The sequence below is a fragment of the Oncorhynchus gorbuscha genome, linkage group LG18 (assembly GCF_021184085.1).
Source record: "Oncorhynchus gorbuscha isolate QuinsamMale2020 ecotype Even-year linkage group LG18, OgorEven_v1.0, whole genome shotgun sequence".
NCBI lineage: Eukaryota > Metazoa > Chordata > Actinopteri > Salmoniformes > Salmonidae > Oncorhynchus > Oncorhynchus gorbuscha.
Genome location: NC_060190.1, coordinates 14,731,660 through 14,758,856, shown reverse-complemented (window position 1 = coordinate 14,758,856; position 27,197 = coordinate 14,731,660). Strand labels below are relative to the sequence as shown.

General features: G+C 51.4%; 1 protein-coding gene across 6 annotated transcripts in view; it reads left to right on the top strand.

Moving 5' to 3' along the window:
* The window catches only part of LOC124003457 (regulatory-associated protein of mTOR-like), a 254,307-nt gene that overhangs the window by 197,390 nt on the left and 29,720 nt on the right, over positions 1-27,197 (top strand). For all 6 annotated transcript variants that reach the window (XM_046311732.1, XM_046311730.1, XM_046311729.1 and 3 more), the window contains exon 22: positions 25,880-25,998. In XM_046311732.1, the coding sequence (XP_046167688.1) occupies positions 25,880-25,998 (119 nt within the window). The remainder of the gene's footprint in view (positions 1-25,879; positions 25,999-27,197) is intronic.

Genomic DNA, 27,197 nt, shown 5'->3' with positions numbered 1-27,197 from the left:
CTCTCTTTCCCCGTGCTTTCCTCCGTGCTCTCTTTCTCTCTCTTTCCCCGTGCTCTCTTTCTCTCTCTTTCCCCGTGCTCTCTTTCTCTCTCTTTCCCCGTGCTCTCTTTCTCTCTTTCCCCGTGCTCTCTTTCTCTCTCTTTCCCGTGCTCTCTTTCTCTCTCTTTCTCTCTCTTTCCCCGTGCTCTCTTTCTCTTTCCCGTGCTCTCTTTCTCTCTCTTTCCCCGTGCTCTCTTTCTCTCTCTTTCCCCGTGCTCTCTTTCTCTCTCCCCCGTGCTCTCTTTCTCTCTCCCCGTGCTCTCTTTCTCTCTCTGCTCTCTTTCTCTCCCCGTGCTCTCTTTCTCTCTGCTTTCCCCCGTCTCTGCTCTCTTTCTCTCTCTTTCCCCGTGCTCTCTTTCTCTCTTTTCCCCGTGCTCTCTTTCTCTCTCTTTCCCCGTGCTCTCTTTCTCTCTTTCCCCGTGCTCTCTTTCTCTCTCTTTCCCGTGCTCTCTTTCTCTCTCTTTTCCCCCGTGCTCTCTTTCTCTCTTTCCCCGTGCTTTTCCCCGTGCTCTCTCTTTTTCCCCGTGCTCTCTTTCTCTCTCCCCGTGCTCTCTTTCTCTCTCCCCGTGCTCTCTTTCTCTCTCCCCGTGCTCTCTTTCTCTCTTTCCCCGTGCTCTCTTTCTCTCTTTCCCCGTGCTCTCTTTCTCTCTCTTTCCCCGTGCTCTCTTTCTCTCTCTTTCCCCGTGCTCTCTTTCTCTCTCTTTCCCTTTCCCGTGCTCTCTTTCTCTCTCTTTCCCCGTGCTCTCTTTCTCTCTCTTTCCCCGTGCTCTCTTTCTCCCTGCTTTCCCTCTTGCTCTCTTTCTCTCTCTTTCCCGTGCTCTCTTTCTCTCTTTTCCCGTGCTCTCTTTCTCTCTCTTTCCCCGTGCTCTCTTTCTCTCTCTTTCCCCGTGCTCTCTTTCTCTCTCTCTTTCCCCGTGCTCTCTTTCTCTCTCTTTCCCCGTGCTCTTTCTCTTCTTTCCCCGTGCTCTCTTTCTCTCTTTCCCGTGCTCTCTTTCTCCTGCTCTCTCTCTTCCCCGTGCTCTCTTTCCCCGTGCTCTCTTTTCTCCGTGCTCTCTTTCTCTCTCTTTCCTCTTGCTCTCTTTCTCTTTCTTTCCCCGTGCTCTTTTCTCTCTCTCCCCGTGCTCTCTTTCTCTCTCTTTCCCCGTGCTCTCTTTCTCTCTCTTTCCCCGTGCTCTCTTTCTCTCTCTTTCCCCGTGCTCTCTTTCTCTCTCTTTCCCGTGCTCTCTTTCTCTCTCTTTCCCCGTGCTCTCTTTCTCCTCTCTGCTTCTTTCCCTCTTTCCCGTGCTCTCTTTCTCTCTCTTTCCCCGTGCTCTCTTTCTCTCTCTTTCCCCCCGTGCTCTCTTTCTCTCTTTTCCCGTGCTCTCTTTCTCTCTCTGCTCTCTTTCCCGTGCTCTCTTTCTCTCTCTTTCCCCGTGCTCTCTTTCTCTCTCTTTCCCCGTGCTCTCTTTCTCTCTCTTTCCCCGTGCTCTCTTTCTCTCTTTCCCCGTGCTCTCTTTCTCTCTCTTTCCCGTGCTCTCTTTCTCTCTCTTTCCCCGTGCTCTCTTTCTCTTTCCCCGTGCTCTTTTTCTCCTTTCCCGTGCTCTCTTTCTCTCTCTTTCCCCCCGTGCTCTCTTTCTCTCTCTTTCCCCGTGCTCTCTTTCTCTCTCTTTCCCCGTGCTCTCTTTCTCTGTGCTCTCTTTCCCCGTGCTCTCTTTCTCCGTGCTCTCTTTCTCTCTCTTTCCCCGTGCTCTCTTTCTCTCTCTTTCCCCGTGCTCTCTTTCTCTCTCTTTCCCCGTGCTCTCTTTCTCTCTCTTTCCCCCCGTGCTCTCTTTCTCTCTCTTTCCCCGTGCTCTCTTTCTCTCTCTTTCCCGTGCTCTCTTTCTCTCTCCCCCGTGCTCTCTTTCTCTCTCTTTCCCGTGCTCTCTTTCTCTCTCTTTCCCCGTGCTCTCTTTCTCTCTCTTTCCCGTGCTCTCTTTCTCTTCTTTCCCCCCGTGCTCTCTTTCTCTTCCCGTGCTTTCCCCCCGTGCTCTCTTTCTCTCTCTTTCCCCGTGCTCTCTTTCTCTCTCTCTTTCCCCGTGCTCTCTTTCTCTGCTCTTTTCCCCCCCGTGCTCTCTTTCTCTCTCTTTCCCCGTGCTCTCTTTCTCTCTTTCCCCGTGCTCTCTTTCTCTCTCTCTTCCCCGTGCTCTCTTTCTTTCCTCTCTTTCTCTCTCTTTCCCCGTGCTCTCTTTCTCTCTCTTTCCCGTGCTCTCTTTCTCTCTCTTTCCCCGTGCTCTCTTTCTCTCTCTTTCCCGTGCTCTCTTTCTCTCTGCTCTCTTTCTCTCCCCCGTGCTCTCTTTCTCTCTTTCTTTCCCCGTGCTCTCTTTCTCTCTTTCCCGTGCTCTTCTCTTTCTCTTTCCCCGTGCTCTCTTTCTCTCTCTTTCCCCGTGCTCTCTTTCTCTCTCTTTCCCCGTGCTCTCTTTCTCTCTCTTTCCCCGTGCTCTCTTTCTCTCTTTCCCCGTGCTCTCTTTCTCTCTCTTTCTCTCTTTCTCTCTCTTTCTCTCTTTTTCCCCGTGCTCTTTCTTTCCCCGTGCTCTCTTTCTCTCTCTTTCCCGTGCTCTCTTTCTCTCTCCCCGTCTTTCCCCCCGTGCTCTCTTTCTCTCTCTTTCCCCCCGTGCTCTCTTTCTCTCTCTTTCCCCGTGCTCTCCGTGCTCTCTCTTTTCCCGTGCTCTCTTTCTCTCTCTCTTTTTCCCGTGCTCTCTTTCTCTCTCTTTCCCCGTGCTCTCTTTCTCTCTCTTTCCCGTGCTCTCTTTCTCTCTCTTTCCCCCGTGCTCTCTTTCTCTCTCTTTCCCCGTGCTCTCTTTCTCTCTCTTTCCCCGTGCTCTCTTTCTCTCTCTTTCCCCGTGCTCTCTTTCTCTCTCTTTCCCCCCGTGCTCTCTTTCTCTTTCCCCGTGCTCTCTTTCTCTCTTTCCCCGTGCTCTCTTTCTCTCTCTTTCCCCGTGCTCTCTTTCTCTCTCTTCCCCGTGCTCTCTTTCTGCTCTCTTTCCCCCCGTGCTCTCTTTCTCTCCCCGTGCTCTCTTTCTCTCTCCCCCGTGCTCTCTTTCTCTCTCTTTCCCCGTGCTCTCTTTCTCTCTCTTTCCCCGTGCTCTCTTTCTCTCTCTTTCCCGTGCTCTCTTTCTCTCTCTTTCCCCGTGCTCTCTTTCTCTCTCTTTCCCCGTGCTCTCTTTCTCTCTCCCCGTGCTCTCTTTCTCTTTCCCCGTGCTCTCTTTCTCTCTCTTTCCCCGTGCTCTCTTTCTCTCTCTTTCCCCGTGCTCTCTTTCTCTCTCTTTCCCTCTTTCCCCGTGCTCTCTTTCTCTCTCTTTCCCCGTGCTCTCTTTCTCCTCTTTCCCCGTGCTCTCTTTCTCTCTTTTCCCCGTGCTCTCTTTCTCTCTCTTTCCCGTGCTCTCTTTCTCTCTCCCCCGTGCTCTCTTTCTCTCTCTTTCCCTCTTTCCCGTGCTCTCTTTCTTCTCTCTCTTTCCCCCGTGCTCTCTTTCTCTCTCCCCGTTTCCCTCGTGCTCTCTTTCTCTCTTTTCTCCTCTCCCCGTGCTCTCTTTCTCTCTCTGCTCTCTTTCCTCTCTTGCTGCTCTTTCTCTCTCTTTCCCCGTGCTCTCTTTCTCTCTCTTTCCCCGTGCTCTCTTTCCCCGTGCTCTCTTTCTCTCTTTTTCCCCGTGCTCTCTTTCTCTCTTTCCCCGTGCTCTCTTTCTCTCTTTCCCCGTGCTCTCTTTCTCTCCCCCGTGCTCTCTTTCTCTCTCTTTCCCTTTCCCCGTGCTCTCTTTCTCTCTCCCCGTGCTCTCTTTCTCTCTTTCCCGTGCTCTCTTTCTCTCTCTTTCCCCCCGTGCTCTCTTTCTCTCTCTTTCCCCGTGCTCTCTTTCTCTCTCTTTCCCCGTGCTCTCTTTCTCTCTCTTTCCCCGTGCTCTCTTTCTCTCTCTTTCCCCGTGCTCTCTTTCTCTCTCTTTCCCCGTGCTCTCTTTCTCTCTCCCCGTGCTCTCTTTCTCTCTCCCCGTGCTCTCTTTCTCTCTCCCCGTGCTCTCTTTCTCTCTTTCCCCGTGCTCTCTTTCTCTCTCTTTCCCCGTGCTCTCTTTCTCTCTCTTTCCCCGTGCTCTCTTTCTCTCTCTTTCCCCCCGTGCTCTCTTTCTCTCTTTTCCCCGTGCTCTCTTTCTTCCCCGTGCTCTCTTTCTCTGCTCTCTTTCCCTCTCCCCCCGTGCTCTCTTTCTCTCTCCCGTGCTCTCTTTCTCTCTTTCTTTCCCCGTGCTCTCTTTCTCTCTTTCCCGTGCTCTCTTTCTCTCTCTTTCCCCGTGCTCTCTTTCTCTCTTTCCCCGTGCTCTCTCTCTTTTCCCCGTGCTCTCTTTCTCTCTCTTTCCCCGTGCTCTCTTTCTCTCTCTTTCCCCGTGCTCTCTTTCTCTCTCTTTCCCCGTGCTCTCTTTCTCTCTCTTTCCCCTCCCCGTGCTCTCTTTCTCTCCCCGTGCTCTCTTTCTCTCTTTCCCCGTGCTCTCTTTCTCTCTCTTTCCCCGTGCTCTCTTTCTCTCTCTCTTTCCCCGTGCTCTCTTTCTCTCTCTTTCCCCGTGCTCTCTTTCTCTCTCCCCGTGCTCTCTTTCTCTCTCTTTCCCCGTGCTCTTTCTCTCTCTTTCCCCGTGCTCTCTTTCTCTCTTCTCTCTTTTTCCCCGTGCTCTCTTTCTCTCTCTTTCCCCGTGCTCTCTTTCTCTCTCTTTCCCGTGCTCTCTTTCTCTCTCTTCCCCGTGCTCTCTTTCTCTCTTTCCCCGTGCTCTCTTTCTCTCTCTTTCCCCGTGCTCTCTTTCTCTCTTTCCCGTGCTCTCTTTCTCTTTCCCCGTGCTCTCTCCCTTTTCTCTCTCTTTCCCCGTGCTCTCTTTCTCTCTTTTCCCCGTGCTCTCTTTCTCTCTCTTTCCCCGTGCTCTCTTTCTCTCTCTTTCCCCGTGCTCTCTTTCTCTCTCTTTCCCCGTGCTCTCTTTCTCTCTCTTTCCCCGTGCTCTCTCTTTTCCCCGTGCTCTCTTTCCCTGCTCTCTTTCTCTCTCTTTCCCTGCTCTCTTTTCTCTCTCTTTCCCCGTGCTCTCTTTCTCTCTCTTTCCCCGTGCTCTCTTTCTCTCTCTTTCCCCGTGCTCTCTTTCTCTCTCTTTCCCCGTGCTCTCTTTCTCTCTCTTTCCCCGTGCTCTCTTTCTCTCTCTTTCCCCGTGCTCTCTTTCTCTCTCTTTCCCCGTGCTCTCTTTCTCTCTCTTTCCCCGTGCTCTCTTTCTCTCTCTTTCCCCGTGCTCTCTTTCTCTCTCTTTCCCGTGCTCTCTTTCTCTCTCTTTCCCCGTGCTTTTCCCCCCCGTGCTCTCTTTCTCTCTCTTTCCCCGTGCTCTCTTTCTCTCTCTTTTTCCCCCCGTGCTCTCTTTCTCTCTCTTTTCCCCGTGCTCTCTTTCTCTCTTTCCCCGTGCTCTCTTTCTCTCTCTTTCCCGTGCTCTCTTTCTCCGTGCTCCCTCTCTTTCCCGTGCTCTCTTTCTCTCTCTCTGCTCTCTCTCTCTCCCCGTGCTCTCTTTCTCTCTCTTTCCCCGTGCTCTCTTTCTCTCTCTTTCCCGTGCTCTCTTTCTCTCTCTTTCCCCGTGCTCTCTTTCTCTCTCTTTCCCCGTGCTCTCTTTCTCTCTCTGCTTCTTTCTCTCTTTTCCCGTGCTCTCTCTTCTTTCCCCGTGCTCTCTTTCTCTCTCTTTCTTTCCCCGTGCTCTCTTTCTCTCTCTTTCCCCGTGCTTCTTTCTCTCTCTTTCCCGTGCTCTCTTTCTCTCTCTTTCCCCCCGTGCTCTCTTTCTCTCTCTTTCCCGTGCTCTCTTTCTCTCTTTCCCCGTGCTCTCTTTCTCTCTCTTTCCCCGTGCTCTCTTTCTCTCTCTTTCCCCGTGCTCTCTTTCTCTCTCTTTCCCCCGTGCTCTCTTTCTCTCTCTTTCCCCGTGCTCTCTTTCTCTCTCTTTCCCGTGCTCTCTTTCTCTCTCTTTCCCCGTGCTCTCTTTCTCTCCCCGTCTTTCCCGTGCTCTCTTTCTCTCTTTCCCCGTGCTCTCTTTCTCTCTCTTTCCCGTGCTCTCTTTCTCTCTCTTTCCCCGTGCTCTCTTTCTCTCTCTTTCCCCGTGCTCTCTTTCTCTCTCTTTCCCGTGCTCTCTTTCTCTCTCCCCGTGCTCTCTTTCTCTCTTTCCCGTGCTCTCTTTCTCTCTTTTTTCCCCGTGCTCTCTTTCTCTCTCTTTCCCCGTGCTCTCTTTCTCTCTCTTTTCCCCGTTTCTTTCTCCTCCCCGTGCTCTCTTTCTCTCTCTTTCCCCGTGCTCTCTTTCTCTCTCTTCCCCCGTGCTCTCTTTCTCTCTCTTTCCCCGTGCTCTCTTTCTCTCTCTTTCCCGTGCTCTCTTTCTCTCTCTTTTCCCCGTGCTCTCTTTCTCTCTCTTTCCCGTGCTCTCTTTCTCTCTCTTTCCCGTGCTCTCTTTCTCTCTCCCCGTGCTCTCTTTCTCTCCCCGTGCTCTCTTTCTCTCCCCGTGCTCTCTTTCTCTCTCTTTCCCGTGCTCTCTTTCTCTCTTTCCCCGTGCTCTCTTTCTCTCTCTTTCCCGTGCTCTCTTTCTCTCTCTCTGCTTCTTTCTCTCGTGCTCTCTTTCTCTCCCGTGCTCTCTTTCTCTCTTTTCCCCGTGCTCTCTTTCTCTCTCTTTCCCCGTGCTCTCTTTCTCTCTCTTTCCCCGTGCTCTCTTTCTCTCTCTTTCCCGTGCTCTCTTTCTCTCTTTTCCCCGTGCTCTCTCTTTTCCCCGTGCTCTCTTTCTCTCTCTTTCCCCCCGTGCTCTCTTTCTCTCTTTTCCCGTGCTCTCTTTCTCTCTCTTTCCCGTGCTCTCTTTCTCTCTTTCCCGTGCTCTCTTTCTCTCTTTCCCGTGCTCTCTTTCTCCTCTTTCCTCTCTTCTCTCTTTTCCCGTGCTCTCTTTCTCTCTCTTTCCCCGTGCTCTCTTTCTCTCTTTCTCTCTCTTTCCCCGTGCTCTCTTTCTCTCTTTTCCCCGTGCTCTCTTTCTCTCTCTTTCCCGTGCTCTCTTTCTCTCTCCCCCGTGCTCTCTTTCTCTTTCCCTTGCTCTCTTTCTCTCTTTTCCCCGTGCTCTCTTTCTCTCTTTCCCCGTGCTCTCTTTCTCTCTCTTTCCCGTGCTCTCTTTCTCTCTCTTTCCGTGCTCTCTTTCTCTCTCTTTCCCCGTGCTCTCTTTCTCTCTCTTTCCCCGTGCTCTCTTTCTCTCTCTTTCCCCGTGCTCTTTCTTTCTCTCTCTTTCCCGTGCTCTCTTTCTCTCTCTTTCCCTTTCGTGCTCTCTTTCTCTCTCTTTCCCCGTGCTCTCTTTCTCTCTCTTTCCCCGTGCTCTCTTTCTCTCTCTTTCCCGTGCTCTTTTCTCCTCTTTCCCCGTGCTCTCTTTCTCTCTCTTTCCCCGTGCTCTCTTTCTCTCTCTTTCCCCGTGCTCTCTTTCCCTCTTTCCCGTGCTCTCTTTCTCTCTCTTTCCCCGTGCTCTCTTTCTCTCTCTCTGCTCTCTTTCCCCGTGCTCTCTCTCTCTCTCTCCCCGTGCTCTCTTTCTCTCTCTTTCCCCGTGCTCTCTTTCTCTCTCTTTCCCGTGCTCTCTTTCTCTCTCTTTCCCCGTGCTCTCTTTCTCTCTCTTTCCCCGTGCTCTCTTTCTCTCTCTTTCCCCGTGCTCTCTTTCTCTCTCTTTCCCCGTGCTCTCTTTCTCTCTCCCCGTGCTCTCTTTCTCTCTCCCCGTGCTCTCTTTCTCTCTCTTTCCCCGTGCTCTCTTTCTCTCTCTTTCCCCGTGCTCTCTTTCTCTCTCTTTCCCGTGCTCTCTTTCTCTTTTTCCCCGTGCTCTCTTTCTCTCTCTTTCCCCGTGCTCTCTTTCTCTCTCTTTCCCTCTTGCTCTCTTTCCCCGTGCTCTCTTTCCCCCCGTGCTCTCTTTCTCTCTCTTTCCCTTTTCCCCGTGCTCTCTTTCTCTCTCTTTCCCCGTGCTCTCTTTCTCTCTCCCTCTCTCTTTCTCTCTTTCCCGTGCTCTCTTTCTCTCTGCTTCCCCTTTCCCCGTGCTCTCTTTCTCTCTCCCCGTGCTCTCTTTCTCTCTCCCCCGTGCTCTCTTTCTCTCTCCCGTGCTTCTTTCCCTCCCGTTCTCTTTCTCTCCCCGTGCTCTCTTTCTCTCTCTTTCCCGTGCTCTCTTTCTCTTTCCCCGTGCTCTCTTTCTCCCGTGCTCTCTTTCTCCTTTCCCGTGCTCTCTTTCTCTCTTTCCCCGTGCTCTCTTTCTCTCTCTTTCCCCTTCCCCGTGCTCTCTTTCTCTCTCTTTCCCTCCCCGTGCTCTCTTTCTCTCTCTGCTCTCTTTCTCCTCTTTCCCGTGCTCTCTTTCTCTCTCTTTCCCGTGCTCTCTTTCTCTCTCTGCTTCTTTCCTTCCCCCGTGCTCTCTTTCTCTCTCTTTCCCGTGCTCTCTTTCTCTCTCTTTCCCCGTGCTCTCTTTCTCTCTCTTTCCCCGTGCTCTCTTTCTCTCTCTTTCCCCGTGCTCTCTTTCTCTCTCTTTCCCCGTGCTCTCTTTCTCTCTCTTTCCCCGTGCTCTCTTTCTCTCTCTTTCCCCGTGCTCTCTTTCTCTCTCTTTCCCCGTGCTCTCTTTCTCTTTCCCCGTGCTCTCTTTCTCTTTCCCCGTGCTCTCTTTCTCTCTCTTTCCCCGTGCTCTCTTTCTCTCTCTTTCCCCGTGCTCTCTTTCTCTCTCTTTCCCCGTGCTCTCTTTCTCTCTCCCCGTTCTCTCTTTCCCCGTGCTCTCTTTCTCTCTCCCCGTGCTCTCTTTCTCTCTCTTTCCCCGTGCTCTCTTTCTCTCTCCCCGTGCTCTCTTTCTCTCTCTTTCCCCGTGCTCTCTTTCTCTCTCTTTCCCCGTGCTCTCTTTCTCTCTCTTTCCCCGTGCTCTCTTTCTCTTCCTTTCTCTTCCCCGTGCTCTCTTTCTCTCTCTTTCCCCGTGCTCTCTTTCTCTCTCCCCGTGCTCTCTTTCTCTCTCTGCTCTCTTTCTCCTTTCCCGTGCTCTCTTTCTCTCTCTTTCCCCGTGCTCTCTTTCTCTCTTTCCCCGTGCTCTCTTTCTCTCTCTTTCCCCGTGCTCTCTTTCCCCGTGCTCTCTTTCTCTCTCCCCGTGCTCTCTTTCTCTCTCTTTCCCGTGCTCTCTTTCTCTCTCTTTCCCCGTGCTCTCTTTCTCTCTCTTTCCCCGTGCTCTCTTTCTCTCTTTCCCCGTGCTCTCTTTCTCTCTCTTTCCCCGTGCTCTCTTTCTCTCTCTTTCCCCGTGCTCTCTTTCTCTCTCTTTCCCCGTGCTCTCTTTCTCTCTCTTTCCCCGTGCTCTCTTTCTCTCTCTTTCCCCGTGCCCCGTCTCTCTCTCTCTCTTTCCCGTGCTCTCTTTCCCTCTTTCCCCGTGCTCTCTTTCTCTCTCTTTCCCCGTGCTCTCTTTCTCTCTCTTTCCCCGTGCTCTCTTTCTCTCTCTTTCCCGTGCTCTCTTTCTCTCTTTTCCCCGTGCTCTCTTTCTCTCTCTTTCCCCGTGCTCTCTTTCTCTCTCTTTCCCCCGTGCTCTCTTTCTCTCTCTTCCCGTGCTCTCTTTCTCTCTTTCCCGTGCTCTCTTTCTCTCTCTTTCCCCGTGCTCTCTTTCTCTCTTTCCCCGTGCTCTCCCTCTCTTTCTCTTTCTCTCTCTTTTCCCCGTGCTCTCTTTCTCTCTCTTTCCCGTGCTCTCTTTCTCTCTCTTTCCCTTTCCCCGTGCTCTCTTTCTCTCTCTTTCCCCGTGCTCTCTTTCTCTCTTTCCCGTGCTCTTTCTTTCTCCGTGCTCTCTTTCTCTCTCTTTCCCGTGCTCTCTTTCTCTCTTTTCCCGTGCTCTCTTTCTCTCTCTTTCCCCGTGCTCTCTTTCTCCTCTTTCCCCGTGCTCTCTTTCTCTCTCTTTCCCGTGCTCTCTTTCTCTCTTTCCCCGTGCTCTCTTTCTCTCTTTCCCCGTGCTCTCTTTCTCTCTCTTTCCCCGTGCTCTCTTTCTCTCTCTTTCCCCGTGCTCTCTTTCTCTTTCCCGTGCTCTTCTCCTTTCCCCGTGCTCTCTTTCTCTCTCTTTCCCCGTGCTCTCTTTCTCTCTCCCCGTGCTCTCTTTCTCCGTGCTCTCTTTCTCTCTCTTTCCCCGTGCTCTCTTTCTCTCTCTTTCCCCGTGCTCTCTTTCTCTCTCTTTCCCCGTGCTCTCTTTCTCTCTTTCCCGTGCTCTCTTTCTCTCTCTTTCCCGTGCTCTCTTTCTCTCTCTTTCCCCGTGCTCTCTTTCTCTCTTTCCCCGTGCTCTCTTTCTCTCTTTCCCCGTGCTCTCTTTCTCTCTCTTTCCCCGTGCTCTCTTTCTCTCTCTTTCCCCGTGCTCTCTTTCTCTCTCTTTCCCTGCTCTCTTTCTCTCTCCCCGTGCTCTCTTTCTCCTCTTTCCCGTGCTCTCTTTCTCTCTCTTTCCCGTGCTCTCTTTCTCTCTTTCCCCTTTCTCTTTCTCTCTCCCCGTGCTCTCTTTCTCTCTCTTTCCCCGTGCTCTCTTTCTCTCTCTTTCCCCGTGCTCTCTTTCTCTCTTTTCCCCGTGCTCTCTTTCTCTCTCTTTCCCCGTGCTCTCTTTCTCTCTCTTCTCCCCCCGTGCTCTCTTTCTCTCTCTTTCCCCGTGCTCTCTTTCTCTCTCTTTCCCGTGCTCTCTTTCTCTCTCTTTCCCCGTGCTCTCTTTCTCTCTCTGCTTCTTTCTCCGTGCTCTCTTTCTCTCTCTTTCTCTCTCTTTCCCCGTGCTCTCTTTCTCTCTCTTTCTCTCTCTTTCCCCGTGCTCTCTTTCTCTCTCTTTCCCCGTGCTCTCTTTCTCTCTTTCCCCGTGCTCTCTTTCTCCGTGCTCTCTTTCTCTCTCTTTCTCTCTCTTTCCCCGTGCTCTCTTTCTCTCTCTTTCTCTCTCTTTCCCCGTGCTCTCTTTCTCTCTCCCCGTGCTCTCTTTCTCTCTCCCCGTGCTCTCTTTCTCTCCCCCGTCTTCTTTCCTCTCTTTCCCCCCCGTGCTCTCTTTCTCTCTCTTTCCCCGTGCTCTCTTTCTCTCTCTTTCCCGTGCTCTCTTTCTCTCTTTCCCCGTGCTCTCTTTCTCTCTCTTTCCCCGTGCTCTCTTTCTCTCTCTTTCCCCGTGCTCTCTTTCTCTCTCTTTCCCCGTGCTCTCTTTCTCTCTCTTTCCCGTGCTCTCTTCTCTCTTTCCCGTGCTCTCTTTCTCTCTCTTTCCCCGTGCTCTCTTTCTCTCTCTTTCCCGTGCTCTCTTTCTCTCTCTTTCCCCGTGCTCTCTTTCTCTCTCTTTCCCCGTGCTCTCTTTCTCTCTCCCCGTTCTCTTTCCTCTTTCCCCGTGCTCTCTTTCTCTCTCTGCTCTCTTTCTCTCTTTTCTCTCTCCCCGTGCTCTCTTTCTCTCTCTTTCCCCGTGCTCTCTTTCTCTCTCTTTCTTTCCCCTCTTTCCTCTGCTCTCTTTCTCTCTCTTTCCCTTTTCCCGTGCTCTCTTTCTCTCTCTTTCCTCTCTTTTTCCCCGTGCTCTCTTTCTCTCTTTTCCCCGTGCTCTCTTTCTCTCTTTCTCTTTCTCTCTTTTCCCCGTGCTCTCTTTCTCCTCTCTCTTTCCCCGTGCTCTCTTTCTCTCTCTTTCCCCGTGCTCTCTTTCTCTCTCTTTCCCGTGCTCTCTTTCTCTCTTTTCCCCGTGCTCTTTTTCTCTGCTCTCTTTCTCTCTTTCCCCGTGCTCTCTTTCTCTCTCTTTCCCCGTGCTCTCTTTCTCTCTCTTTCCCCGTGCTCTCTTTCTCTCTCTTTCCCCGTGCTCTCTTTCTCTCTTTCCCCGTGCTCTCTTTCTCTCTCTTTCCCCGTGCTCTCTTTCTCTCTCTTTCCCCGTGCTCTCTTTCTCTCTCTTTCCCCGTGCTCTTTCTCTTCCCCTCTTTCTCTTTTCTGCTCTCTTTCTCTTTCCCCGTGCTCTCTTTCTCTCTCTTTCCCCGTGCTCTCTTTCTCTCTCTTTCCCCGTGCTCTCTTTCTCTCTCTTTCCCGTGCTCTCTTTCTCTCTCTTTCCCCGTGCTCTCTTTCTCTCTCTTTCCCCGTGCTCTCTTTCTCTCTCTTTCCCCGTGCTCTCTTTCTCTCTCTTTCCCCGTGCTCTCTCTCTCTCTTTCCCCGTGCTCTCTTTCTCTCTCTTTCCCCGTGCTCTCTTTCTCTCTTTCCCCGTGCTCTCTTTCTCTCTCTTTCCCCGTGCTCTCTTTCTCTCTCTTTCTCTCTTTTTCCCCGTGCTCTCTTTCTCTCTTTCCCCGTGCTCTCTTTCTCTCTTTTCCCCGTGCTCTCTTTCTCTCTTTCTTTCCCCTTTCCCCGTGCTCTCTTTCTCTCTCTTTCCCCGTGCTCTCTTTCTCTCTCTTTCCCCGTGCTCTCTTTCTCTCTCTTTCCCCGTGCTCTCTTTCTCTCTCTTTCCCGTGCTCTCTTTCTCTCTCTTTCCCCGTGCTCTCTTTCTTCTCCCCGTGCTCTCTTCTCTCTTTCCCGTGCTCTCTTTCTCTCTCTTTCCCCGTGCTCTCTTTCTCTCTCTTTCCCCGTGCTCTCTTTCTCTCTCTTTCCCCGTGCTCTCTTTCTCTCTCTTTCTCTCTCTTTCCCCGTGCTCTCTTTCTCTCTCTTTCCCCGTGCTCTCTTTCTCTCTCTTTCCCCGTGCTCTCTTTCTCTCTCCCCGTGCTCTCTTTCTCTCTCTTTCCCGTGCTCTCTTTCTCTCTCTTTCCCCGTGCTCTCTTTCTCTCTCTTTCCCCGTGCTCTCTTTCTCTCTCTTTTCCCCGTGCTCTCTTTCTCTCTCTTTCCCCCGTGCTCTCTTTCTCTCTTTTCCCCGTGCTCTCTTTCTCTCTTTCCCCGTGCTCTCTTTCTCTCTCTTTCCCCGTGCTCTCTTTCTCTCTCTTTCCCCGTGCTCTCTTTCTCTCTCTTTCCCCGTGCTCTCTTTCTCTCTCTTTCCCCGTGCTCTCTTTCTCTCTCTTTCCCCGTGCTCTCTTTCTCTCTCTTTCCCGTGCTCTCTTTCTCTCTCCCCGTGCTCTTTCCTCTCTTTCCCGTGCTCTCTTTCTCTCTCTTTCTCCGTGCTCTCTTTCTCCGTGCTCTCTCTCTCTCTTTCTCCGTGCTCTCTTTCTCTCTTTCTCTCTCTTTCCCCGTGCTCTCTTTCTCTCTCTTTCCCCGTGCTCTCTTTCTCTCTCTTTCCCCGTGCTCTCTTTCTCTCTCTTTCCCCGTGCTCTCTTTCTCTCTCTTTCCCCGTGCTCTCTTTCTCTCTCTTTCCCCGTGCTCTCTTTCTCTCTCTTTCCCCGTGCTCTCTTTCTCTCTCTTTCCCCGTGCTCTCTTTCTCTCTCTTTCCCCGTGCTCTCTTTCTCTCTCTTTCCCCGTGCTCTCTTTCTCTCTCTTTCCCCGTGCTCTCTTTCTCTCTCCCCGTGCTCTCTTTCTCTCTCCCGTGCTCTCTTTCCCCGTGCTCTCTTTCTCTCTCTTGCCCTTTCTCTCTCCCGTGCTCTCTTTCTCTCTCCCCGTGCTCTCTTTCCCCGTGCTCTCTTTCTCTCTCTTTCCCCGTGCTCTCTTTCTCTCTCTTTCCCCGTGCTCTCTTTCTCTCTCTTTCCCGTGCTCTCTTTCTCTCTCTTTCCCCGTGCTCTCTTTCTCTCTCTTTCTTTCCCGTGCTCTCTTTCTCTCTCTTTCCCCGTGCTCTCTTTCTCTCTCTTTCCCCGTGCTCTCTTTCTCTCTCTTTCCCCGTGCTCTCTTTCTCTCTCTTTCCCCGTGCTCTCTTTCTCTCTTTTCCCCGTGCTCTCTTTCTCTCTTTCCCCGTGCTCTCTTTCTCTCTCTTTCCCCCCGTGCTCTCTTTCTCTCTCTTTCCCCGTGCTCTCTTTCTCTCTCTTTCCCCGTGCTCTCTTTCTCTCTCTTTCCCCGTGCTCTCTTTCTCTCTCTTTCCCCGTGCTCTCTTTCTCTCTCTTTCCCCGTGCTCTCTTTCTCTCTCTTTCCCCGTGCTCTCTTTCTCTCTCTTTCCCCGTGCTCTCTTTCTCCTCTTTCCCCGTGCTCTCTTTCTCTCTCTTTCCCCGTGCTCTCTTTCTCTCTCTTTCCCCGTGCTCTCTTTCTCTCTCTTTCCCCGTGCTCTCTTTCTCTCTCTTTCCCCGTGCTCTCTTTCTCTCTCTTTCCCCGTGCTCTCTTTCTCTCTCTTTCCCCGTGCTCTCTTCTCTCTTTCCCGTGCTCTCTTTCTCTCTCTTTCCCCGTGCTCTCTTTCTCTCTCTTTCCCCGTGCTCTCTTTCTCTCTTTTTCCCCGTGCTCTCTTTCTCTCTCCCCGTGCTCTCTTTCTCTCTCTTTCCCCGTGCTCTCTTTCTCTCTCTTTCCCCTGCTCTTTCCTTTCTCTTTCCCCGTGCTCTCTTTCTCTCTCTTTCCCGTGCTCTCTTTCTCTCTCTTTCCCCGTGCTCTCTTTCTCTCTCTTTTCTCCCCGTGCTCTCTTTCTCTCTCCCCGTGCTCTCTTTCCCTTTCCCGTGCTCTCTTTCTCTCTCTTTCCCCGTGCTCTTTCCCTTTCCCCGTGCTCTCTTTCTCTCTCTTTCCCCGTGCTCTCTTTCTCTCTCTTTCCCCGTGCTCTCTTTCTCTCTTTCCCCCGTGCTCTCTTTCTCTCTCTTTCCCGTGCTCTCTTTCTCTCTCTTTCCCCCCGTGCTCTCTTTCTCTCTCTTTCCCCGTGCTCTCTTTCTCTCTCTTTCCCCGTGCTCTCTTTCTCTCTCTTTCCCCGTGCTCTCTTTCTCTCTCTTTCCCCGTGCTCTCTTTCTCTCTCTTTCCCCGTGCTCTCTTTCTCTCTCTTTCCCGTGCTCTCTTTCTCTCTCCCGTGCTCTCTTTCTCTCTCTTCTCTCCCCGTGCTCTCTTTCTCTCTTTTCCCCGTGCTCTCTTTCTCTCTCTTTCCCCGTGCTCTCTTTCTCTCTCTTTCCCGTGCTCTCTTTCTCTCTTTCCCGTGCTCTCTTTCTCTCTCTTTCCCCGTGCTCTCTTTCTTCTCTTTCCCCGTGCTCTCTTTCCCCTTTCCCGTGCTCTCTTTCTCTCTCTTTCCCCGTGCTCTCTTTCTCTCTCTCCCCGTGCTCTCTTTCCTCTCTTTCCCCGTGCTCTCTTTCTCTCTCTTTCCCCGTGCTCTCTTTCTCTCTTTCCCGTGCTCTCTTTCTCTCTCTTTCCCCGTGCTCTCTTTCTCTCTCTTTCCCGTGCTCTCTTTCTCTCTCTCTTTCCCCGTGCTCTCTTTCTCTCTCTTTCCCCGTGCTCTCTTTCTCTCTCTTTCCCGTGCTCTCTTTCTCTCTCTCTTTCCCGTGCTCTCTTTCTCTCTCTTTCCCCGTGCTCTCTTTCTCTCTCTTTCCCCGTGCTCTCTTTCTCTCTCTTTCCCCGTGCTCTCTTTCTCTCTCTTTCCCCGTGCTCTCTTTCTCTCTCTTTCCCCGTGCTCTCTTTCTCTCTCTTTCCCCGTGCTCTCTTTCTCTCTCTTTCCCCGTGCTCTCTTTCTCTCTCTTTCCCCGTGCTCTCTTTCTCTCTCTTTCCCCGTGCTCTCTTTCTCTCTCTTTCCCCGTGCTCTCTTTCTCTCTCTTTCCCCGTGCTCTCTTTCTCTCTCTTTCCCCGTGCTCTCTTTCTCTCTCTTTCCCCGTGCTCTCTTTCTTCTGCTCTCTTTCTTCTCCCCCGTGCTCTCTTTCTCTCTCTTTCCCCGTGCTCTCTTTCTCTCTCTTTCCCGTGCTCTCTTTCTCTTTTCCCGTGCTCTCTTTCTCTCTCTTTCCCCGTGCTCTCTTTCTCTCTTTCCCGTGCTCTCTTTCTCTCTCTTTCCCCGTGCTCTCTTTCTCTCTCTTTCCCCGTGCTCTCTTTCTCCTTTCCCCGTGCTCTCTTTCTCCTCTCTTCCCCGTGCTCTCTTTCTCTCTCTTTCCCCGTGCTCTCTTTCTCTCTCTTTCCCCGTGCTCTCTTTCTCTCTTTTCCCGTGCTCTCTTTCTCTCTCTTTCCCCGTCTCTCTTTTCCCGTGCTCTCTTTCTCTCTCTTTCCCCGTGCTCTCTTTCTCTCTCTTCCCGTGCTCTCTTTCTCTCTCCCCGTGCTCTCTTTCTCTCTCTTTCCTCTCTTTCTCTCTTTCTCTCTTTCTCTTTCCCCGTGCTCTCTTTCTCTCTTTCCCCGTGCTCTCTTTCTCTCTCTTTCTCTCTTTCTCTCTCTTTCTCTCTCTTTCCCCGTGCTCTCTTTCTCTCTCTTTCCCCGTGCTCTCTTTCTCTCTCTTTCCCCGTGCTCTCTTTCTCTCTCTTTCCCCGTGCTCTCTTTCTCTCTCTTTCCCCGTGCTCTCTTTCTCTCTCTTTCCCGTGCTCTCTTTCTCTCTCTTTCCCGTGCTCTCTTTCTCTCTCTTTCCCCGTGCTCTCTTTCTCTCTCTTTCCCCGTGCTCTCTTTCTCTCTTTCCCCGTGCTCTCTTTCTCTCTTTCCCCGTGCTCTCTTTCTCTCTTTCCCGTTCTCTTTCTCTTCCTTTCCCCGTGCTCTCTTTCTCTTTCCCCGTGCTCTCTTTCTCTCTCTTTCCCCGTGCTCTCTTTCTCTCTCCCCGTGCTCTCTTTCTCTCTTTTCCCCGTGCTCTCTTTCTCCCCGTGCTCTTTCCCCGTGCTCTCTTTCTCTCTCCCGTGCTTCTTTCTCTCTCTTTCCCCGTGCTCTCTTTCTCTCTCTTTCCCCGTGCTCTCTTTCTCTCTCTTTCTCTCTCTTTCCCCGTGCTCTCTTTCTCTCTCTTTCCCCGTGCTCTCTTTCTCTCTCTTTCCCCGTGCTCTCTTTCTCTCTTTCCCCGTGCTCTCTTTCTCTCTCTGTCTCTCTTTCTCTCTCTTTCTCTCTTTTTCCCCGTGCTCTCTTTCTCTCTTTTCCCCGTGCTCTCTTTCTCTCTCTCCCCGTGCTCTCTTTCTCTCTCTTTCCCCGTGCTCTCTTTCTCTCTCTTTCCCGTGCTCTCTTTCTCTCTCTTTCCCGTGCTCTCTTTCTCTCTCTTTCCCCGTGCTCTCTTTCTCTCTCTTTCCCCTCTTTCCCCGTGCTCTCTTTCTCTCTTTTCCCCGTGCTCTCTTTCTCTCTCTTTTTCCCCGTGCTCTCTTTCTCTCTCTTTCCCCGTGCTCTCTTTCTCTCTCTGCTTCCTCCTTTCCCCCGTGCTCTCTTTCTCTCTCTTTCCCCGTGCTCTCTTTCTCTCTCTTTCCCGTTCTCTTTCCTCTCTTTCCCCGTGCTCTCTTTCTCTCTCTTTCCCGTGCTCTCTTTCTCTCTCTTCCCCGTGCTCTCTTTCTCTCTCTTTCCCCGTGCTCTCTTTCTCTCTCTTTCCCCGTGCTCTCTTTCTCTCTTTCCCCCGTGCTCTCTTTCTCTCTCTTTCCCCGTGCTCTCTTTCTCTCTCTTTCCCCGTGCTCTCTTTCTCTCTCTTTCCCCGTGCTCTCTTTCTCTCTCCCCCGTGCTCTCTTTCTCTCTTTCCCCGTGCTCTCTTTCTCTCTCTTTCCCCGTGCTCTCTTTCTCTCTCTTTCCCCGTGCTCTCTTTCTCTCTTTCCCCGTGCTCTCTTTCTCTCTTTCCCCGTGCTCTCTTTCTCTCTCTTTCCCCGTGCTCTCTTTCTCTCTCTTTCCCCGTGCTCTCTTTCTCTCTCTTTCCCCGTGCTCTCTTTCTCTCTCTTTCCCCGTGCTCTCTTTCTCTCTCTTTCCCGTGCTCTCTTTCTCTCTCTTTCCCCGTGCTCTCTTTCTCTCTCTTTCCCCGTGCTCTCTTTCTCTCTCTTTTCCCCGTGCTCTCTTTCTCTCTTTTCCCCGTGCTCTCTTTCTCTCTCTTTCCCCGTGCTCTCTTTCTCTCTTTTCCCCGTGCTCTCTTTCTCTCTCTTTCCCGTGCTCTCTTTCTCTCTCTTTCCCGTGCTCTCTTTCTCTTTCCCGTGCTCTCTTTCTCTCTCTTTCCCCGTGCTCTCTTTCTCTCTCTTTCCCCGTGCTCTCTTTCTCTCTCTTTCCCCGTGCTCTCTTTCTCTCTCCCCGTGCTCTCTTTCTCTCTCTTTCCCGTGCTCTCTTTCTCTCTTTTCCCGTGCTCTCTTTCCCTCCCCCCGTGCTCTCTTTCTCTCTCCCCGTGCTCTCCCTTTCCCCGTGCTCTCTTTCTCTCTCTTTCCCCGTGCTCTCTTTCTCTCTTTCCCCGTGCTCTCTTTCTCTCTCTTTCCCCGTGCTCTCTTTCTCTCTTTCCCCGTGCTCTCTTTCTCTCTCTTTCCCCGTGCTCTCTTTCTCTCTCTTTCCCCGTGCTCTCTTTCTCTCTTTCCCCGTGCTCTCTTTCTCCCCGTGCTCTCTTTCTCTCTCTTTCCCCGTGCTCTCTTTCTGCTCTCTTTCCCCGTGCTCTCTTTCTCTCTCTTTCCCCGTGCTCTCTTTCTCTCTCTTTCCCCGTGCTCTCTTTCTCTCTCTTTCCCCGTGCTCTCTTTCTCTCTCTTTCCCCGTGCTCTCTTTCTCTCTCTTTCCCCGTGCTCTCTTTCTCTCTCCCCGTGCTCTCTTTCTCTCTCTTTCCCCGTGCTCTCTTTCTCTCTCTTTCCCCGTGCTCTCTTTCTCTCTCTTTCCCCGTGCTCTCTTTCTCTCTCCCCGTGCTCTCTTTCTCTCTCTTTCCCCGTGCTCTCTTTCTCTCTCCCCGTGCTCTCTTTCTCTCTCTTTCCCCGTGCTCTCTTTCTCTCTCTTTCCCCGTGCTCTCTTTCTCTCTCTTTCCCCGTGCTCTCTTTCTCTCTCTTTCCCCGTGCTCTCTTTCTCTCTCTTTCCCCGTGCTCTCTTTCTCTCTCTTTCCCCGTGCTCTCTTTCTCTCTCTTTCCCCGTGCTCTCTTTCTCTCTCCCCGTGCTCTCTTTCTCTCTTTCCCGTGCTCTCTTTCTCTCTCTTTCCCCGTGCTCTCTTTCTCTCTCTCCCCGTGCTCTCTTTCTCTCTCTTTCCCCGTGCTCTCTTTCTCTCTCTTTCCCGTGCTCTCTTTCTCTCTCTTTCCCCGTGCTCTCTTTCTCTCTCTTTCCCGTGCTCTCTTTCTCTCTCTTTCCCGTGCTCTCTTTCTCTCTCTTTCCCGTGCTCTCTTTCTCTCCCCGTGCTCTTTTCCCCTTTCCCCGTGCTCTCTTTCTCTCTCTTTCCCCGTGCTCTCTTTCTCTCTCTTTCCCCGTGCTCTCTTTCTCTCTCTTTCCCCGTGCTCTCTTTCTCTCTCTTTCCCCCGTGCTCTCTTTCTCTCTCTTTCCCCGTGCTCTCTTTCTCTCTCTTTCCCCGTGCTCTCTTTCTCTCTCTTTTCCCCGTGCTCTCTTTCTCTCTCTTTCCCCGTGCTCTCTTTCTCTCTTTTCCCCGTGCTCTCTTTCTCTCTCTTTCCCCGTGCTCTCTTTCCCCGTGCTCTCTTTCCCCGTGCTCTCTTTCTCTCTCTTTCCCCGTGCTCTCTTTCTCTCTCTTTCCCCGTGCTCTCTTTCTCTCTCTTTCCCCGTGCTCTCTTTCTCTCTCTTTCCCCGTGCTCTCTTTCTCTCTCTTTCCCCGTGCTCTCTTTCTCTCTCTTTCCCGTGCTCTCTTTCTCTCTCTTTCCCCGTGCTCTCTTTCTCTCTCTTTCCCCGTGCTCTCTTTCTCTCTCTTTCCCCGTGCTCTCTTTCTCTCTCTTTCCCCGTGCTCTCTTTCTCTCTCCCCGTGCTCTCTTTCTCTCTCTTTCCCCGTGCTCTCTTTCTCTCTCTTTCCCCGTGCTCTCTTTCTCTCTCTTTCCCGTGCTCTCTTTCTCTCTCTTCCCGTGCTCTCTTTCTCTCTCCCCGTCTCTCTTTCTTTCTCTCTTTCCCCGTGCTCTCTTTCTCTCTTTCCCCGTGCTCTCTTTCTCTCTCTTTCCCCCGTGCTCTCTTTCTCTCTCTTTCCCCGTGCTCTCTTTCTCTCTCTTTCCCCGTGCTCTCTTTCTCTCTCTTTCCCCGTGCTCTCTTTCTCTCTCTTTCTCTCTCTTTCCCCGTGCTCTCTTTCTCTCTCTTTCCCCGTGCTCTCTTTCTCTCTCTTTCCCCGTGCTCTCTTTCTCTCTCTTTCCCCGTGCTCTCTTTCCCCGTGCTCTCTTTCTCTCTCTTTCCCCCGTGCTCTCTTTCTCTCTTTCCCCGTGCTCTCTTTCTCTCTCTTTCCCGTGCTCTCTTTCTCTCTCTTTCCCCGTGCTCTCTTTCTCTCTCTTTCCCCGTGCTCTCTTTCTCTCTCTTTCCCCGTGCTCTCTTTCTCTCTCTTTCCCCGTGCTCTCTTTCTCTCTCTTTCCCGTGCTCTCTTTCTCTCTCTTTCCCCGTGCTCTCTTTCTCTCTCTTTCCCCGTGCTCTCTTTCTCTCTCTTTCCCCGTGCTCTCTTTCTCTCTCTTTCCCCGTGCTCTCTTTCTCTCTCTTTCCCCGTGCTCTCTTTCTCTCTCTTTCCCCGTGCTCTCTTTCTCTCTCTTTCTCTCTTTCTTCCCCGTGCTCTCTTTCTCTCTCTTTCCCCGTGCTCTCTTTCTCTCTCTTTCCCCGTGCTCTCTTTCTCTCTCTTTCCCCGTGCTCTCTTTCTCTCTCTTTCCCCGTGCTCTCTTTCTCTCTCTTTCCCCGTGCTCTCTTTCTCTCTCTTTCTCTCTTTTTCCCCGTGCTCTCTTTCTCTCTTTCCCGTGCTCTCTTTCTTTCCCCGTGCTCTCTTTCTCTCTTTTCCCGTGCTCTCTTTCTCTCTCTTTCCCGTGCTCTCTTTCTCTCTCTTTCCCCGTGCTCTCTTTCTCTTCTTTCCCGTGCTCTCTTTCTCTCTCTTTCCCCGTGCTCTCTTTCTCTCTCTTTCCCCGTGCTCTCTTTCTCTTTTTCCCCGTGCTCTCTTTCTCTCTCTTTCCCCGTGCTCTCTTTCTCTCTTTCCCGTGCTCTCTTTCTCTCTTTTCCGTGCTCTCTTTTCTCTCTCTTTCCCCGTGCTCTCTTTCTCTCTCTTTCCCCTGCTCTCTTTCCCTCTCTTCCCTGTGCTCTCTTTCTCTCTCTTCCCCGTGCTCTCTTTCCCCGTGCTCTCTTTCTCTCTTTCCCCGTGCTCTCTTTCTCTCTCTTTCCCCGTGCTCTCTTTCTCTCTCTTCCCCGTGCTCTCTTTCTCTCTCTTTCCCGTGCTCTCTTTCTCTCTCTTTCCCCGTGCTCTCTTTCTCTCTCTTTCCCCGTGCTCTCTTTCTCTCTCTTTCCCCGTGCTCTCTTTCTCTCTTTCCCCGTGCTCTCTTTCTCTCTCTTTCCCCGTGCTCTCTTTCTCTCTCTTTCCCCGTGCTCTCTTTCTCTCTTTTCCCCGTGCTCTCTTTCTCTCTTTCCCCGTGCTCTCTTTCTCTCTCTTTCCCCGTGCTCTCTTTCTCTCTCTTTCCCCGTGCTCTCTTTCTCTCTCTTTCCCCGTGCTCTCTTTCTCTCTCCCGTGCTCTCTTTCTCTCTTCCCTGCTCTCTTTCTCTCTTCCCGTGCTCTCTTTCTCTCTCTTTCCCCGTGCTCTCTTTCTCTCTCCCCGTGCTCTCTTTCTCTTCCCCGTCTCTCTTTCCCTTTGCTCTCTTTCTCTCTCCCCGTGCTCTCTTTCTCTCTCTTTCCCCGTGCTCTCTTTCTCTCTCTTTCCCCGTGCTCTCTTTCTCTCTCTTTCCCCGTGCTCTCTTTCTCTCTCCCCGTGCTCTCTTTCCTCCCCCGTGCTCTCTTTCTCTCCCCGTCTCTCTTTCTCTCCCCCCGTGCTCTCTTTCTCTCTCTTTCCCCCGTGCTCTCTTTCTCTCTCCCCGTGCTCTCTTTCTCTCTCTTTCCCCGTGCTCTCTTTCTCTCTCCCCGTGCTCTCTTTCTCTCTCCCCGTGCTCTCTTTCTCTCTTTCCCCGTGCTCTCTTTCTCTCTCCCCGTGCTCTCTTTCTCTCTCCCCGTGCTCTTTCTCTCTCCCCGTGCTCTCTTTCTCTCTCTTTCCCCGTGCTCTCTTTCTCTCTCTGCTTCTTTCTCTCTTTTTTCCCGTGCTCTCTTTCTCTCTTTTCCCCGTGCTCTCTTTCTCTCTCCCCGTGCTCTCTTTCTCTCTCCCCGTGCTCTCTTTCTCTCTCCCCGTGCTCTCTTTCTCTCTCCCCGTGCTCTCTTTCTCTCCCCGTGCTCTCTTTCTCTCTCCCCGTGCTCTCTTTCTCTCTCCCCGTGCTCTCTTTCTCTCTCCCCGTGCTCTCTTTCTCTCTCCCCGTGCTCTCTTTCTCTCTCTTTCCCCGTGCTCTCTTTCTCTCTCTTTCCCTGCTCCCGTGCTCTCTTTCTCTCTCTTTCCCCGTGCTCTCTTTCTCTCTCTTTCCCCGTGCTCTCTTTCTCTCTCCCGTGCTTCCCCTTTTTCCCCGTGCTCTCTTTCTCTCTCCCCCGTGCTCTCTTTCTCTCTCTTTCCCCGTGCTCTCTTTCCCCCCGTGCTCTCTTTCTCTCTCTTTCCCCGTGCTCTCTTTCTCTCTCTTTCCCGTGCTCTCTTTCTCTCTCTTTCCCCGTGCTCTCTTTCTCTCTCTTTCCCCCGTGCTCTCTTTCTCTCTCCCGTTTCCCCCCGTGCTCTCTTTCTCTCTCTTTCCCCGTGCTCTCTTTCTCTCTCTTTCCCCGTGCTCTCTTTCTCTCTCTTTCCCCGTGCTCTCTTTCTCTCTCTTTCCCGTGCTCTCTTTCTCTCTTCCCCGTGCTCTCTTTCTCTCTCTTTCCCCGTGCTCTCTTTCTCTCTCTTTCCCCGTGCTCTCTTTCTCTCTCTTTCCCCGTGCTCTCTTTCTCTCTCTTTCCCCGTGCTCTCTTTCTCTCTCTTTCCCCGTGCTCTCTTTCTCTCTCTTTCCCCGTGCTCTCTTTCTCTCTCTTTCCCCGTGCTCTCTTCTCTTTCCCCTCTCTCTTTCTTTCCCCGTGCTCTCTTTCTCTCTCTTTCCCCGTGCTCTCTTTCTCTCTCTTTCCCCGTGCTCTCTTTCTCTCTCTGCTCTCTTTTCTCTCTCTTTCCCCGTGCTCTCTTTCTCTCTCTTTCCCCGTGCTCTCTTTCTCTCTTTTTCCCGTCTTTTTCTCTCTCTTTCCCGTGCTCTCTTTCTCTCTTTCCCCGTGCTCTCTTTCTCTCTTTCCCGTGCTCTCTTTCTCTCTCTTTCCCCGTGCTCTCTTTCTCTCTTTTCCCCGTGCTCTCTTTCTCTCTCTTTCCCCCCGTGCTCTCTTTCTCTCTCTTTCCCCGTGCTCTCTTTCTCTCTCTTTCCCGTGCTCTCTTTCTCTCTTTCCCCGTGCTCTCTTTCTCTCTCTTTCTCTCTTTCTCTCTCTTTCTCTCTTTTTCCCCGTGCTCTTTTCTCTCTCTTTCCCCGTGCTCTCTTTCTCTCTTTCCCCGTGCTCTCTTTCTCTCTCTTTCCCCGTGCTCTCTTTCTCTCTCTTTCCCCGTGCTCTCTTTCTCTCTCTTTCCCCGTGCTCTCTTTTTCTCTCTCTTTCCCCGTGCTCTCTTTCTCTCTCTTTCCCCGTGCTCTCTTTCTCTCTCTTTCCCCGTGCTCTCTTTCTCTCTCTTTCCCCGTGCTCTCTTTCTCTCTCTTTCCCCGTGCTCTCTTTCTCCCTCTTTCCCGTGCTCTCTTTCTCCCTCTTTCCCCGTGCTCTCTATCTCCCTCTTTCTCCCTCTTTCCCCGTGCTCTCTATCTCCCTCTTTCTCCCTCTTTCCCCGTGCTCTCTATCTCCCTCTTTCTCCCTCTTTCCCCGTGCTCTCTTTCTCCCTCTTTCCCCGTGCTCTCTATCTCCCTCTTTCTCCCTCTTTCCCCGTGCTCTCTATCTCCCTCTTTCTCCCTCTTTCCCCGTGCTCTCTTTCTCTCTCTTTCCCCGTGCTCTCTTTCTCCCTCTTTCCCCGTGCTCTCTTTCTCCCTCTTTCCCCGTGCTCTCTTTCTCCCTCTTTCCCCGTGCTCTCTTTCTCCCTCTTTCCCCGTGCTCTCTTTCTCCCTTTTTCCCCGTGCTCTCTTTCTCCCTTTTTCCCCGTGCTCTCTTTCTCCCTCTTTCCCCGTGCTCTCTTTCTCCCTCTTTCCCCGTGCTCTCTTTCTCCCTCTTTCCCCGTGCTCTCTTTCTCTCTCTTTCCCCGTGCTCTCTTTCTCTTTCCCCGTGCTCTCTTTCTCTTTCCCCGTGCTCTCTTTCCCCGTGCTCTCTTTCCCCGTGCTCTCTTTCTCCCTCTTTCTCCCTCTTTCCCCGTGCTCTCTTTCTCTCTCTTTCCCCGTGCTCTCTTTCTCTCTCTTTCCCCGTGCTCTCTTTCTCTCTCTTTCCCCGTGCTCTCTTTCTCTCTCTTTCCCCGTGCTCTCTATCTCCCTCTTTCCCCGTGCTCTCTTTCCCCGTGCTCTCTTTCTCTCTCTTTCCCCGTGCTCTCTTTCTCTCTCTTTCCCCGTGCTCTCTTTCTCTCTCTTTCTCCGTGCTCTCTTTCTCTCTCTTTCTCCGTGCTCTCTTTCTCTCTCTTTCTCATGCTTCCGCTCTTGCTTACCCCCCTTTGCTATCTGTCTCGCATGTACTCTTTCCTGTCTCTCCCCGCTCTCCCCCTCCAGCTCTCACCCCCCTCTCGGCCTACACTACAATCTGCTGCAGTACTATTAACCAGAGCTCCCGATTTTTGCTGCGACATGTGCCTCCACGCATTTTCACACAGTGTGTCTATGAAATGCACTGGCTAGCCGCAACAGTTTGTGATAGCCTGCCACGCCTCCCCTCACGTGTCCCTCATTCTACAGCCTCTGGAGGAGGATGAGTGTGTCCTGTCTAGGGGTTAAAAACGTGTCCTCTCTTACCCTCAGTATGAAGTGACAACTCCCTAAGGACACTTTTCATTCTGTTCTCTGTCTACAAGTGTGAAGTGCTGGGGAGAGGGAGAAGGGCATTAACAGCTGGATACCTTCACTGCCGGCCGTCGAGACGAACAGAAGATTGCATCAGACAGAGGGAGAAAGCATGGAAACTAGATAGAGGGAGTGCTGTGTTCCTTGCAAAGTGAGAGTCAATGTGCCAAAATAATGAACTACAAGAAGAGGGGGGCACTCCTAATACAAAGAGAAAGGTGACAGGCAGGTTTAGGCCCGGAGCAAAACTAACTGATGTTGACAGCGCCTCCGTGGCCAAGCCCGGTGAGTGACCGTCTCTCTCCAACTCAGCTCAGCGGCACTGCAGTGTTCTGTCAGGTTGAGTGACAGCTTGGAATGAGGGATGACACCGCAGAGAGGACGACAGGAGAGAAAGAAAATGGATAAAGAAAAGTTGGAGAGGGGAGATAGTCCTGGGTGGGAAGGGAGGGAATAATCACCAAAGTGAACACACACACTTTCTCTGATACACAAACACACAGACCTGTCGCCCTCGGTAGGTAGAAAAGACAATAGCAGAGCACTTGCTCATTCATATTCCGCATGATGATGACAATTGGCAGTCATGTTCCTCTCACAATCAGCAATGTTGCAGAAGCCAGCTGCCTTCATTGTGTGTGTTGATTAATGAGTTGCATTACCTGACACGGCGGCCATGTTGGCTCCAGCACCTCAGCAGATGACTGAGTGAAGGGGAAGTGAGACAACGGCCAGTCAGTGTGGATGTTTTTGGATGTTAGATGACAGGTGATTAGCATCAATTGGATGTTACGTTTGTATGCGATGATGATTATGATGGAGAATTCAGTGTTTGAGTGTGATCGCTAAGCATGTTGTGTTTGTGCGAGAGAGAGATTGTTGAGTGTTTATGGAAATCATGCTGTGTACATGAGAAAATGAGATGGTGAGAAGGTTGGCTCTCTTATTGATGGTTGCTAATCAAATATTGATACTAATCATGCTGTGTTTACGTGCTTGTTGAGAATGGGAGACAGAATGTAGATGTTCGCTAATGTATATTGATGGTGTTCACACTGTTGGGTCATTATGTGAAATGATAATTCAGTGTGTGTGCGTATTGATTGTAATTGATGCTGTATGCCTGTGTGTATTAACGGTAAGTCACGTCTGTGAATACTGGATAATTATGTATATGGTTAATCATGCTGTGTGTCGTTGCAGGGGTGTCGTTCAACAGCGTTTACACACAGATCTGGAGGGTTCTCCTGCACCTGGCGGCCGACCCGTTCCCAGAGGTGTCCGACTTGGCCATGAAGGTCCTCAACAGCATCGCCTACAAGGTACTAAACATACACACTGTTCTCTCTCCTTCTGCTGTGTGTCTGTTTGGTTTTATGCGTTTATGCGTTGAAAAGGTCATGTAGTTTCATACACACACACTCTCTTGTTCTTACACACACACACACACTCACATACACTCTCTTTTTCTTACACACACACACACACACTCACATACATTCTCTTGTTCTTACACACACACACACACACACACACACTCACATACACTCTCCCTCTTCCCTGGCATTTTCCCCACCTCGAGACCATTACTTTTGTGCAAATGCAATTAAGGTGAAACGACTCCCCCAGGCCAGCCACTGCAGAGGAGAAGCCTGCTGTTACTTAAGAAGGTGTAATAACCACTGTTGGCCCCTGGCGCTGGAGAGAGCCCTTGTATTTCCTGCTGCTGACACCATCAGTTCCTCGCAGTCCCCAGAGCTGTTCATCTCAGCTTTAGGGCTTCCCACTGAAGCCCCGTAAAAAACAACAGGACTTATTAGATATTACATTGCAACAGACTCTAATGTATGAGGCACTGCAACAGACTTTTGTAAGAAACATTGCAAGAGAAAAATGTATGAAACATTGCAAGAGAAAAATGTATGAAACGTTGCAATAGAATAATGTATGAAACGTTGCAAAGACTCTAATGTATGAAATGTTGCAATGACTCTAATGTATGAAACGTTGCAATGACTCTAATGTATGAAACGTTGCAATGACTCTAATGTATGAAACGTTGCAAAGACTCTAATGTATGAAACGTTGCAATGACTCTAATGTATGAAACGTTGCAATGACTCTAATGTATGAAACGTTGCAATGACTCTAATGTATGAAACGTTGCAATGACTCTAATGTATGAAACATTGCAATAGACTCTAATGTATGATGCCGCAGTATTTTTTTAAATAGACATTATGGGTCACTGCTGCAGTCTCAGTTCCTCGCAGTCCCCAGAGCTGTTCATCTCAGCTTTAGGGCTTCCCACTGAAGCCCCGTAAAAAAAACAGGACTTATTAGATATTACATTTCAATAGACTCTAATGTTTGAGGCACTGCAACAGACTCTAATGTATGAAACATTGCAATAGACTAATGTATGATGCCGCAGTATTTAAAAAATAAAATATATACAATAGGGGCCACTGCTGCAGTCTCAGGAAAGGGCATTTGACCATGATAACATCGTGGCTTGTAC